Source organism: Anoplolepis gracilipes, chromosome 6, assembly GCF_047496725.1.
Source record: "Anoplolepis gracilipes chromosome 6, ASM4749672v1, whole genome shotgun sequence".
Lineage (NCBI taxonomy): Eukaryota > Metazoa > Arthropoda > Insecta > Hymenoptera > Formicidae > Anoplolepis > Anoplolepis gracilipes.
The window spans coordinates 2,868,124-2,882,119 of NC_132975.1; the positions used below are offsets into that span (position 1 = coordinate 2,868,124).

The 13,996-nt window shown below is 43.8% G+C and overlaps 1 protein-coding gene across 1 annotated transcript; it reads left to right on the plus strand.

The window, feature by feature from the left end:
• Positions 1–212: 212 nt before the first annotated feature.
• On the plus strand, positions 213–4,278 carry LOC140667037 (uncharacterized). The gene is made up of 12 exons (XM_072894668.1): positions 213–302; positions 404–546; positions 671–782; positions 864–932; positions 1,036–1,180; positions 1,356–1,506; positions 2,307–2,471; positions 2,726–2,875; positions 2,976–3,063; positions 3,237–3,459; positions 3,579–3,876; positions 4,162–4,278. The coding sequence occupies exons 10-11, from the start codon at positions 3,322–3,324 to the stop codon at positions 3,813–3,815; spliced, it is 375 nt and encodes a 124-aa protein (XP_072750769.1). The 5' UTR covers positions 213–302; positions 404–546; positions 671–782; positions 864–932; positions 1,036–1,180; positions 1,356–1,506; positions 2,307–2,471; positions 2,726–2,875; positions 2,976–3,063; positions 3,237–3,321; the 3' UTR covers positions 3,816–3,876; positions 4,162–4,278.
• The last annotated feature ends 9,718 nt before the right edge of the window (positions 4,279–13,996 follow it).

Genomic DNA, 13,996 nt, shown 5'->3' on the forward strand with positions numbered 1-13,996 from the left:
TTATAATTCGGTTTTAATTTCGAGTTAACGCTTTGTTTAACTATTCTATTTCTTATCAATACATAGTTTCCTTCTTTATACTTTGTCGGACTCTTACTACGCTTATCTTTGTACTGTTTGTTATAATGACGCAATAAGTTGGTCGCACGCTCTGCTGAATCTTTATTTGTTTCTCTTTCTTTTTCTAGATCTTTATCCACATCAGTCAAGGATTGTGTAAACTGCGCAAACAAAGAATCTGCATGAGCTCGCTGCTCATACTCTAGTAGCAATTTAGATGGTGTACAATTTATCGTTGAATGGTGTGTATTATTAATTACATACTGTAACTTTCCTAAGTATTCTTTCCACTCTGAAAGAGAATTTATTGTCTTAATTAATGAACTTTTCAAAAACCTATTAGCCCTTTCCACAATACCATTGGCCCAAGGTGCAGCGACTGCCACCTGCCTATGGTGAATTCCATTAAGGTTATTAAATTCTTCAAATTCTTTGGACGTAAAAGCCGTTCTCCTATTGGATACTATATTTAGAGGTTTCCCAAAGGTATTTATTATTGACTTTAAATGTTTTATCACTTCTTTTGATCCCGTTGACTTAGTCGGAAATAGCTACGTAAACCGAGTATAAGCATCTACAACTATTAATATGTGCTTGTATTTATCTTCAGATTCCTGAAGCGGTCCGAAATGATCTATGTGTAAAATTTCCAAAGGCATTTTAGGCAACGGATATAAATGCGTTTCTCTTTCCAACTAATTTGGTGAATTATTCGACATTAGGCACGTAAAACAATTCTCGATATATTCATAAATTCTTCTTCTCATATGCGGAAACCAATAATTTTGACTTATACCTTTCAGTGTTTTTTCTGTCCCGCAATGGGCTATCTTATCGTGGTGCGCACGCAGTAAAGTTAATCATAGAGTCAGGTACAACAAATTTTACTTCGCTATTAATTTTCTTATAAACTAATCCTTCTATTAACTGAAATTTGTCGTTGTCCGCAAACTCTAATTCTCTACTTATTTCTAGTATTCTGGGATCTGCCAACTGTCTAAATTCGAGCTCTCTTTCTAATGGGAGAGCATTTACATACGCTGTGCTGTGACTCAGTGCATCTACGTGGCACATCTGTTTCCCTGCTCGATGCGCAATACTGAAATAGTAGTTCTGCAGGGTGAGTGTCCACCTTGCTATTCTGGGATTTAAATTCGCATGATTTACTGCATGCACTAATGCATTACAATCAGTAACAATTTTGAATTGTATTCCATACAAATATAAATGAAATCGCTCTACCGTTTTTACAATTGCCAACATTTCTAATTCGAACGAATGATACTTTGTTTCAGCCTCATTCGTAGTCTGACTAAAATAGTCACTGGAGCCCATTTATTATTCTTCTGTTTCTTTAAAAGTATCGCTCCGAGGCCTAAACTACACGCGTCGGTGTGCAGTTCCGTTTCCGCCGCCGGATTATACAACTTAAGCACTGGGGCAGTGGTAAGTTCTTTTTTTAACAATTCGAACGCTTCTACAGGGTGTCCCCGAATTGGCGGATCAACTCTCGTGGGTAGATAGAGCGTGCTAAATTGAAGAAAAAAATCTTATATCATTTTGCTAAATTCGCAATAATTAATGAGATATAAATTAATAAAGATCGGCCAATCCGTGCCAGGATAAGCGCGCGGCGCGAAGAAACCTCCTACTTGTTACTTGATACTAAGCGCGCGGCGAGACAGTAGGCGGAGCGCTGTACAACGGACGTACAAAGGGCGTACTGAAAGAGATACGTACAGTGCGTTCTGCGTTTATGTCTTGCCGCGCGTCTAGTATCAAGTAACAACTGAGAGGTTTCTTCGCGCCGCGCGCTTATACTGGCACGGATTGGCCGATCTTTATTAATTTATATCTCATTAATTATTGCGAATTTAGCAAAATGATATAAGATTTTTTTCTTCAGTTTAACACGCTCTATCTACCCACGAGAGTTGATCCGCCAATTCGGGGACACACTGTATACAATTTTTATCAAAACTGAATTCCACTGTTTTCTTTAACAAATTTTGCAATGGTCTGGCTTTCAGCGCGTAATCTTTAATGAACTTTCTGAAATATATCGCCAAGCCTAAAAATCGCTGAATTTCCAATACATTTCTCGGTTGTTTAAAATTTTTGATCGCTTCTGTGTGTCTTTGACTTAGAGTTATCCCGTTTTCAGAAATTGTGTATCCCAAAAACTCTATCGTATTTCTCAGGAATTGACATTTACGGTAATTTAATTTGAATCTGTATTATTTCAGAATAGAGAGCACTTCTCTCTAGGATTTCAAAATTTTGCTCGACCGTTTCCGTTGGAATTAATACATCGTCCATATAAACTACGATTTTATCCTGCCGTATTAATGGGTTGAGAATTTGTTTCAATCTTTTTTGAAATTCGGCTGGTGCTTCTGAATAGCCAAAGGGTAAGTACTTGTATTCATATTGCCCATTGGGCGTCGCGAATGAAAAATATTTGGTTGAACCGCTATGAACTTTAATCTGATGGAAGCTATCTTTTAAGTCAAGTAATGTAAATATTTTCTTATTACCTAATTGCAACAAGCAATCTTTAATTAAAGGAAAAAGGTATTTTTGTTTCTCGATTCTATTATTTAAATTCACAAATCAGCACAGAGCCTAATTTGACTATTTTTCTTTTTTATACTCGCGCAATAAGGAGAAACGCTTGGCTGAATTATTCCTTGCTGTAACAAATCGTCGATTTTTCGAATCTTGACGCGCTCGATATACGCAAAACGTCGTGGTGCATATGCATATATAGAAGGATCTTGAAGGTGAACCTGTACTGTATACTCATCTTCCACCGGTAAAATATTTTTATTCTCTATTTCAAATAATAATTCTTTAAGTTGTTTTTTGACCTTATCATTGTAATCAATTTCAACCGTCTCTATTATTTGTTCCAGGTTGTTTGTTAGATTATTTTCAATACAATACGGCAAACATGTAAACAAGTTGACCTTCTCACCTTCACCCGCCGGTTTATACACCAAAGTAAGTTTTTTTTTATTTAAAAAATCGCGACCAAGTATCAAGTCACTTTCAAAATTATTTTCTTTTAATATATATAAATTAACGGAAAATTTCGAATTTTTCAAGCAATTCAACGCGACTTCAACTATCACAATGCCTATTATGTTTAGCGAACTATCGCTCAAATTTTTTAGTTTTCTTTTTCGATGGTGTACTGGTCAAAAGTTTCCTTGCCTTGGATCCACTTTCTGGCCTCGACCTTCTGCATGGCTTTGTAGAATGGAACCTTCCTCTCGAACATTCTCGTCAGCTCCTGGCGAAGTCCTATCCAAGACTCCACTGCTGCTTCTGTCTGGACCTCATACCACCGTCGAGCCGATTTCACAGTCGACTGGAAGCTGCCAGAAGTGTCACTCCGTTAGTGGCCCCATGGATTATTGACACCTCTACCCTCTTGATCCAGATAATGACATTTTCGTCTTCGGTTTCTCCGAATTCCGGGATTTGAGTTGTTAACCAATTAATCATGTTTCCAGGTAGTAGCCCATCCTGCCTGGATTGACCTTGGGAAGATCCGGTCGCAGAAGAATTTGCCTCTATCCGATCCGTCGCCGGTCCAGCATTTCTCGCCGCCGAAACGGGAACCTCCTCCGCCCTCACTACTGGAACTTCATCTCGCCTTGCACTCAAGACCTGGATCAACTGCGCAAATTGATCTTGCTGCTGTTGAAGGAACTGCTGGTATTGCCGAGCTCCTCCTGTTGCCGTCTTAAAAATTGTTGCTGCTGCTCCTGCATCTCCAAGTAGTGCCAATTCAGGTCAGCCGTCACCAAAGTAAGTGCCTGCCGCACCCTCAGCATGGTCACCGGACCATCCTCGTTGTCCTCTGCTGAAACCGATCCTTGCGTCTCGACATCGTCCTGCTCCGGAACCAAATCCGTTCCAAGTAAGTCCGCCACCGGACCATGTTGCTCCAAATGCGAAATTATTACATCGAGTAACTTTTCTCTGTCTCATTTAATTCTCCAATCCAAATTTATTCGAAATCGTTGAGCTTCTTGCTTCAATTCCCTCAACAATGTATCTAATCGTGTCCTATGTTCTTTCATATTCTTCCAGATGTAACGGGCAAATTTTGAAACTAAACTCAAAATAATCGCAGAGGTCACGAGCCACCCAAGGAACACGAGTCGAATCCCACTTCTAACGTTGTAAAGCCCTAGAATATTCGCTGCTACGAGGACTTTTTTTGGAACACGAGTGTGAAGATCAGGAAACGATGTACTTGGATTTAAAATGAAATAAAAGAAAATCTCTTTATTTAAACAAAATTGATCTACGAAAAACTCTCAGGCTAAACCGTTTATTGCCGCCTTTCTCGAAAGAGAGTCGACGATCTCGATCGATCCAATAATTATACTCTCGCTTTTCCCTTTCCTTTATGCTTACCTGGTATATTTGAAATAAGGCATGCGCTCATGGTTTCGGTTGCGCGCGTCGCTATTACATAAAATGACACGTATGACGTCGCCATTTGGTGCCTTACAATTTCGTGTTCGGTTTTGTGTAGCTCGCGAAAGTATTCCGCTAACTCCTATCTCCGTGGCCCCATTGATCGAATCCGTAGAAGAGCATCGCGGGCGTATTTTTTATTGCCGTGTTGTGGGTATTATTCATCACGTATTGTATGTTTTCGATATGATCGTTCCACGTCTCTAGATCAGTAATCACGCGCTTGAAGGTGTTTTTCAAAAATCTATTTATTCTCTCCACGAGACCATTTGCCCAAGGTGAGGCCACCGCGTCCTTGCGATGGTAGATCCTATATTTTTTCACGAAATTTTGAAAGTCACCGGAGGTAAAAGCGGTTCCTCGATCCGACACGATTTCTTTTGGGAAACCGAAACAGTTAAACATGAAGCCGAGGTTATCGAGGACTTTTTTTGTTGAAGTTGTTTTTGTTGAAAATAATCAAGTAAATCTTGTAAAGGCATCCACGATCGCGAAAATATGTTTGTACCCTTTTTTCGTTGATGGCAACGGCCCGAAATGATCAACATGTAGGACTTGAAGTGGTTTGGATGGTGGTTTTGCGTCCTGTATTTGCCCTTCGTTACTGCGGGTCGACGTGTTTGTCATAAGGCAAGTTACGCAATTATCGACATAATCTTTTATTCGTTTTCTCATCGATGGAAACCAATACGTTTTATGTATACTTTGAAAGGTTTTCTCTGCGCCATAATGGGCGAGTTCGTCGTAGTGAATCCTGATGATGTTATTAATCATCGTGTCGGGAATCGCGGCCTATCCGGTCCTTTTTTATAAACTAGACTGTTGTATAAAATAAATTTATTTCGTCCCTATATTCTAAATCTTTGGCAATTTGTTGTAGTTTATAGTCTTGTAATTGTTGATACTCTAGTTCTTGTTCTAACGGTAATTTGTTAATTAATGCCACTTGCCGGCTTAGGGCATCTACATGCGACATTTTTTGCCCCGAACGGTACGCTACTTTAAACCTGTAATTCTGCAGTAGCAGCGTCCAGCCCGCGATACGCGGGTTAATATTGGCTTTATTTACAGCGTGGACTAACGCGTTGCAGTCTGTGATTACCGTGAAATTTATCCCATAAAAATAAATATGGAATCTTTCAATTGCTCGTACTATCGCCAACATTTCCAATTCGAACGTGTGATAATTTTTCTCGGCCTTATTTGTAAGTTGGCTATGAAAAAGGCGTACGGTATAGCGAAATAAAATCAATTAATTTTGAATTAATATAAAGAAAATATAATAAACTTTATTTAATCAACTAAATTACAAAGAGTTCTCAACCGAATACTAATTTTCCCGAACTATTCTCTGAACCAAGAAAGACTCCCGAAATCTGACAACTGTCCCTGATCTCTTCTCGATGGACTTCTTCTTCTTAATTGAATGGCATTGGCTCCAGTCGAACCATGTTGCCAAAGAACATCCAATTCTTTTAAATGGTCGGCCAATCATGGACAAATCGATGTGGTTATAAGGATCGGTCATAATCTATAATTTTATGTCATGTGCTTTGAGGAAGGACAAAATGGGACCCAGGACTTTCATTGATGAGTTTTTTAAGATAGCAGAAACATTAAAAGGGAAAGGCGAGAAGAGGGAGCCACGTAAGGAGGATATCAAAGGGACGCGATGTGTCCGGTACATCGGACAATACCACAAAACATGGTCAATGTTTTGATCAGAGTAGCCGCAGTCACATGACGGAGACAGAATGATCCTGCAGCGATGGAGGCTGGAGTTGAGATTATAATGACCAGAGCGCAGTCGGCTGGTTAAAGTCACCGTCGATTTCCCAAAATCCCCACCCAGGAACCAAGGTCTGAGAGGGAAGAACGCAAATTCCTGGAAGTAGTCGGATCCCGCAGAACGAGATCGCTCGATCAAAAAATTACGCGTAAGAGCAACTAAGTTTTCACGAAGGTGTGAATATAAGTCAGAGTGGGGAGGAAAGTAATCTAGTAAAAGGCCCTCCCCTATTGCTCTTTTGGCCAGACTGTCGGCCGTCTCGTTCCCCGGGATCCCAATATGAGCGGGAATTCAGATCAGGTCAATCTCAATGCCCTGCAAAGAGGCGGATTTCAGTTTGTTTTTCAGAGTCAGGATAAGATAGTGTTACGATAAGTTTTTCTAGAAGAAATTTTGTTCTGTCTGAAGGAGGGCTCCTTCCCCAAAGTCTGGAAGTTAGCAAAGCTGATGATGATTCCTAAGGGTGGAGAATCCAATGATGGTGTCCCAAAGACACGCCCAATTTGTCTCTTAAACAATATTGGCAAGATGTTTGAGAGAATCATAATGGGAAGACTTCGCGAAGTTATGAAGAACAACTCGTTTACGGCTTTATCATCTCGACAGTTTTGTTTCTGCGAGGGCAAGTTAATTATAGACGCCTTGCAATTTATGAAGAGTACGGTAGAAGCAGCCCTTGAAAGAGGTGAATTTGCGATATCGGTTAGCTTAGATGTAAAGAACGCGTTCAACACTATACCGTGGTCAGTCATCAATGCAGCTATGGTCCGGAAGCGCTTTCCCGTTTATCTTAGGCGCATTATTGCTGGTTATTTATCGGAACGTAACATCGAGTTTTTCACTGAGAGGGGAGTCCAGACGTTGCGTATGGAAGCGGGTGTTCCACAGGGTTCTGTCCTTGGACCGATTCTGTGGAACATCGGCTATAACTCAGTGCTTGAATGCAGCAGTAGAGATGAGGACCCTGAAGACGGATGCACGGTGATTTGTTTTGCGGACGACACCTTGATCTTGGCGGTGGGTGAGACTGTCGAGGAGGTAATTGAGAGGGCAAACGGTAGGACGGACAATATCCTGGGAAAGATTTGCGGGCTCACGGTCGCAACGGAGAAGACAAAGGTGGTCCTCTTCTATCCAAGAGGTAAACAACCTGGAATGGACTTTATTAGGGTTGGTCAAGATAGGATTAGGTTGACCAAATCCATCAAGTATCTGGGCATCATGATTAATAATAAACTTGGCTTTGGTGAACACTTCGAATATGTCGAAAATAAAGTTTCGAGGGTTACACGAGCATTAGGTAAGCTGATGCCCAACTTAAGGGGTCCCAGTGAAGGGAAGAGGAGGTTACATGCTAGTGTCATCGCCTCCATTATAATGTATGGAGCACCTATTTGGTGGGAGCCCCTTTCCAAAAATAAAAGGTCCTTGCGTAGGCTGACCCGAATTTGGCGTTCCGTTGCCATTCGCATCATAGCTAGTTACAGAACCATTTCCTTGGATGTCTCGTGATTATTGGCTAGAGTTTCTTCACTGATTCATGTAGCCGAGTCTAGGAGGAATGTGTATTTTAGAGTCAGACATCTTCGCGACTCGAAGTTGACCAATGACCGATCAGTTAGGGCGGTTCGCGTGGAGGAAGAGGATGGTAAGAGAGCGATGACTCACCGAGTTGAATCGGCCAAATGTACCTGGCAGGCACGTCATCGAAGCGATTATTCCAAGATTTGAGGAATGGCTAGATAGGTCTCATGGTCGCATGACATACAGGCTGACCCAAATTTTGACAGGTCACGGATGCTTTGCGGTCTTTCTGCATCGCATTCAAAAATCTACTACTTTCAACTACTTTGAATGTAACCGAGACATACGAGATGATGAGGTCCACACCCTGGGACACTGTCCCGCGTGGAACGTAAATCAAGATTTACTTCGGGGCGCAATTGGTGACAATCTTGAACTGGAGACGGTCATCGGCACTATGCTTTTCAGCCAGAAGAAATGGGATGCTGTGTCTAGATTTGCGGAAGCAGTCATTCTTACCAAGGAGGAGGCGGAACGGCAGCGCGAGGGACTAGCCGACTCCGTCGGAGCTGCGGGGCCGTCTGCATCAAGTCAATGGACCCAGAGGACACCTTAGATGGCGTCAGTTAGTCAAAACACGAGGGACAACTTTAGCGAATACAACTGATGTCGGACTATAACAACAACCAATAGACGGATGCCGGATGGCATGGATCCGTCCGAACGTGGTTGTGTGCTTTTGCGTTTTCACGTTTCGGACTTATGGAAAAAATTGCAGGACTTACCTGCAGTGGGCGGGTCTCAATACCCGCCCACGGGGAAAGAGGTTTTAGTAAAAAAAAAAGAAGAAATTTTGTTAATAATGCTTAATGAGTCTGAGAATATTGCTACTTTTTTATGTCGTTCTGGAAGATGTAGTCCACTGCCATTATTATGGCCAAACATTCGGCGGAAAAAATGGAGAAATTCCCGTTAGCTCTATACAGCTCGCTGACATCCAAAGAAGGGGAATAAAAGGCCAGACCGACGAAGCGAGAATCTTCCCTTTTCGAGGCGTCTGTAAAAAATGTGTTATCCGAATCAAAACGGGAATAAATAAGGCGGAACGCCAACGAAAGCGAGGGAGATCCAGCCATTCTGTCAACCTCCCATGAGGGGGTAATCTGTGTCTGCGGGAAGAGAAACAGTGTATCATAAGTAAATAAAAAAATTGGTATGTTAGAAAACGAGGCAACTGAGTCGCCAAGATGTCTGACGGAGACAAAGACCCTATAGAATAGAAATCTTTCAAAGAGACAGAAGCGGTTGTTGTTTGCAGAGATCGTAGCCCGCAGATTCCGGAGCCCGTCCACCAATAGGCTGGAAGCGAGAGCCAGGGATTTAAGGATAAACTTGGAAGTCAAGTAGGTTAGTCGAAGTTTCAGAGGGCAGGTGCCCGTTTCAGCATAAAGTATATTGATGGGTGTCGTGCTTCTCACACCGATGCAATATCGAAGAGCTCTGCGCTGAGCCACCTCCAGGCTTTCCATCAGTTTTTTATTGTGGAAAGGGAGAAAGAAGCATCTATATTCGATGGAACTTCGCACAAGAGATTTGTAGATCATGAGAAGAGACTCGGGATCCGCCCCCCCATCAAACACCACAGAGGGATCTAAGCAAGTTAGTTAACTTATTGCATTTACAAACCAGAAAGGCCACATGAGTGTGGCCGTTCAGTTTACGGTCCAGATGAATAAAAATTTGTGGGAGTCAACCGACTTAAGGGTGACCCCCTCCGGAGTGAGAGTAAGAGAGGCAAAATCCAGTCTCTTCTGAGTAAATATCACAAAGGCCAATTTAGCGACAGAGACCTCCAAACCTCTAAATAGGAGAAATCGTGAGAGTCTGACGGCTGATCTGTCGAGGAATCGAATGGATCCCTGCAACCTAGGAATACGGGCATAGAGGACTATGTTATCAGCGAACTGCAAGATTCGACAGGGTTTTGCTAGGCTGCGACTGCACTCCGAAACATAGATGTTGAATAAAAGAGGACTGAGGATATATCCCTGAGGAACGCCTTTGAGAGAAATGTATGGTTGGGAGATACTACCGTTGACCACAAACCGCAACACCCTGCGGCCGGTCAAGCAGTAGACAAACCAGCAGACCTGTGCTGGGAGGCCGAGGCCCACGAGATCCGAGATCAGAATGCTGGGGACAATGTTATCAAACGCTCCCTGTATGTTCAAAAAAAAAGATAAGGTGTGTCCTGGGCCGAAAAAAAACCGGTATAGACCTCCGTGGTGAGAATCCCTAGATTATCTTGGCAGGACCTTCTCTTTTTAAAGCCAAAATGAGTAGCCGCGAGAAGGCCGGAGGACTCCACCCACCATTCTAAGCGGAAGAGAATAAGTTTCTCCATGATTTTGAGGAGACAGGAGGTCAGAGAGACGGGACGATACCTATCGGGGGAGCTCTTAGGAATAAAAAAAACGAGAGAGTGAGTCCAGGAACAAGAAAAGGAACCAGATTTGAAAATAAGATTATAGATTTCCAGGAGTGCAAGAAGATATCCTTCGGAAAGCGATGTTATAATTCTGTAGTCTATTTGGTCGAGGCTAGGAGAGGAACGGAGTTTGTTAGAAGCGATAGCTACCTTGAGTTCGTCAAGGGAAAATAGTGCAGAAAAGAGGCTACATCTAGTTGAAGAAGGGAAGTCGGATATTGAGCTGTAATAGTTGTGGAAAACAGAGGGGGGACATAAGGAGATGATAGCAAAAATGACACCAGGTGAAGGGGAGCAGTTAGAGATAGAAGAAAGAGTAGACACTCTCAAATGCCTATTTTTAAAACTCTTGACAATCTGCCAAATGCGGGAAACAGCCATGCGTGGAGAGATTCCTTGACAGAATTCTCTCTAGCCTTTTCTTTTTTCAAGTTTCAAAATACGGTTCGACAGTGCTTCCTGTTTTTTGAAAGCTAGAAAGTTGTAGGAAGGAGTCTTTTTGTAAAAGGCGAGAAGACTGTGCCGGAGGTCAACTGCCTCCTGGCAGGTGTCATTCCACCAAGGAGCAGGGTTAAAAGAAGGAGAGGGTTTATCATGTCGGAGAGGAGAGAGAGTAGCGGGAGGGGAGGGAGAGTGGGAATGATCCTGGTCTTCGTTGGTAGTGGTAAGTAAAAAAGGTTTGAGAGATTTGGAAGGAATGCAGGATTTGATGTGCAAGATAAAAGAGGTTATATCTTTTGTTTGAATCAGGAGAAATTTCTGAAATAGATTTCTGAAAAGAGTCGAGAGAGGAGTTTAAATTGACAATAAACTGTTTGATTGTTTTAGAAGAGAGTTTGAGTTTATAGCAAAAAAGAAAGTTTTCTTCCTAAATAAGCAATTAATTGAGGTGAGGGAAGTAGTCACTGAGGTAAGTATCTGGTAAAACTGAGAAGTCTGAAATTGCTAAGAGGGGCGAAGATATAAAGGTGAGATCGATAACTGATTTGGCTTGAGTAGGACGTGAGAGGAAGGTGGCCTCCCTGTTATTAATACAGGTAAAGAGGGCATCCGATGCTGAGGATAGAAGTTTAGAGCCCTTCCGACAGGTCCGGCCATTCCCCCAGTCCTCATGATGCGCGTTAAAATCGCCCAAAACGATTGAGTAAGAGGAGGAGCAACAGGAGTGTGGCGGCTATGGCAAAATGCCACAAGCGCCTTCGCGCAAGCAAACCGCACAACACGCACCTTCGCGCGCGCAAACCGCCGAGCGCGGCTCGTGCGCCTAGTACACGATGGAGACACGGCGCTACGCAGCGCAAGCCAGGGAACCACCCGAGAGCGGAAAACGGTCCGTACGGTATATAAGTGCGACGAGTGAAGGAGCGACCGACCATTCTGCGACTAGCATCAAGCGAAACCAGAACCGTTATTTTTGAGAGTGCAGAGCGTCACGCTGCGCAAACCGAATCCTTCCAGGATCCCTCGGCCGATATACCCGCCCCGATCACCAGGGCCGGCTATCCAGCAGCACCGGAGGAGCGGCCGCGACGAGTAGGATTCTCCTTGCTGCCGTGGAGGCTAATCCCTATCGATCTGCCATCTATAAGACGGACACGACCACCAAGGGCCTTCTTGACGACGTGGGACGTCCGAGTACGGCGCTGGACTTCACCCAGCATACCGTGGGGAGTATCAGACAGGCTATCACCACCACCAGGGTCGCCTACCTGAAGGCCTACCATAGTGGCGTTGCGGGACGCGGCGACGCAGACGGCAACCGCCGTCTGCGTCGCCGCGGGATGCAGAGCCAGCCCAGCAGTCAGGGGCGAGCCACGCAAAGCCACGCATCCGTGAGATCAACCGCATCATAGTGGGAAGATCACACGAGATCCACGGCCACGCAGACAGAGATAGGATCCTACACCACGACCAAGGCGGAGCTAACTAGAGACTGCAACAACAATAGTTGCAAGCCCCGTTCCACGCTCAAGTGGACAAAAACCAGGCCCTCCATCTTTTGGAGCGAGCGAGGCTAACGCCGAACCACACCGGCCCTTTTCAGGGCCCACACAAAAACACTCACACCATTTGTACATACTCATACTCAGCACACGTGTAAATAATCATACATGTAAAGATAGAGGAATAATAAATCTTCGTCAAATCAAACTACGTACTGTGTCTCGGTACATCTCTACCAGCGCCTCTTCCCTTGCGAATACCGAAGCGAACGAACACGACAGCGGAACTTCGCGCAGGAACCGCCATAGGAGGATAAAAGAGTTTGGTATTCCTGTGAAGAGAGAGTACCCTGAGGGTGGCGGTAAAGAGAGGTGATGGCAAGGTCATAAGAATGAAGGTAAATGGTAATAGTCAAGCTGGTGAGTCTGTCATCAAAGTTCACGCTATTGTTGGAGAGAGTGTATGAGAGCGAATCACGCACAGCAAGAAGGAGACCCCCAGAACGACGGGTGGGCGAGTCCTTTCTAAAAATACTAAAACCCGGAAGAGAAAAGTAAGAGTCGGCACAGAGCCAAGTCTCGGAGAGAGTGAGCACGTCACATCCGCGGGCCAAGTCCCTGAGAGTCTCCTCCTTACTGAGTAACAAACGATAATTCCATTGGATAATTTTAAGTGAGGAAGGAAAGGAGACAAAGGTTATTAGACATAGACATAGAAATTAGACATAGCTTATTGGGATTGAGGGGTGGGTTTGGTAGCGACAGAAAGAGAATGCAAGAAAGAGCTTAACAACTGGGCCGCTTCATCATATATACCCAGTAATTTTAATAAGGGAGCCAATTTATTCATTAGTGTATCTAAAATTTCAAATATTTGGTTGAAAGAAGAAGGGGTGTTATGGGTGGAGAGATTTGAAGAAGGAAAGAAGGGAAGAGAGGAAGAAAAAGGGAAGGGGAAGATAGTGAGCCGAGACCGTTACCCAAGTGGCTAGGAGTTCTTCTGTTGGGAGAGACGTAAAGAGAAGGAGAGGGAAGAGAGAGTTGAGAAAGGGAAGGAACATGTGGGGAAGAGGAAGAGGGAAGGAGGGTGTGTTTGTTCTTAATTTTATCTCTATCTTTAAATCTATTATAAAAGTCAAATTTGTAAATTGTGTTCTGGTTGTCAGTACCAAGTTTACTATTGTTATTATTGTCGCGATCATTTCTGGGAATATGTTTGTTCTGAGTTGGAAGAGAAGGAAAGGAATCCGGGGGGGAAGAAAAGGAAGATAAAAGTTGGGAGAAGGATTTAGAGAGCTGAAGGGGAGAGGAGGGAGAGATAAATATTAGAAAAGTTAAGTGTGTAATGATTCGCCTTTCTCGATGTCTCGGACAAGTTCGTCGGTTCCAGGATTCGGGAGAAGGACAGGCATGGCGGGTGATAGACTCCTCTTTTCGTAAGTCGTGCTTAGTCGAGTTTATTATTATCGTACATTCATTCGTGGATGCGGTATTTGCAGTGGCGGGGGAAATATGTACAAGGGGCGGTATATACAGTTGGGCCGTCGGTGTTAGCCCTGGCTCGGTAGTGGCGTCCTGGAGTCGGACGGCTCGGCGATTCGGTCGGTGGCGTGCGTCCTGGCGGTGGACGACTCTCTCTCTCTCTCTTTCTGGTCGCCTGAAGACGGGCGGGTTGCGTGTTGGCGTCCGGAAACGGAC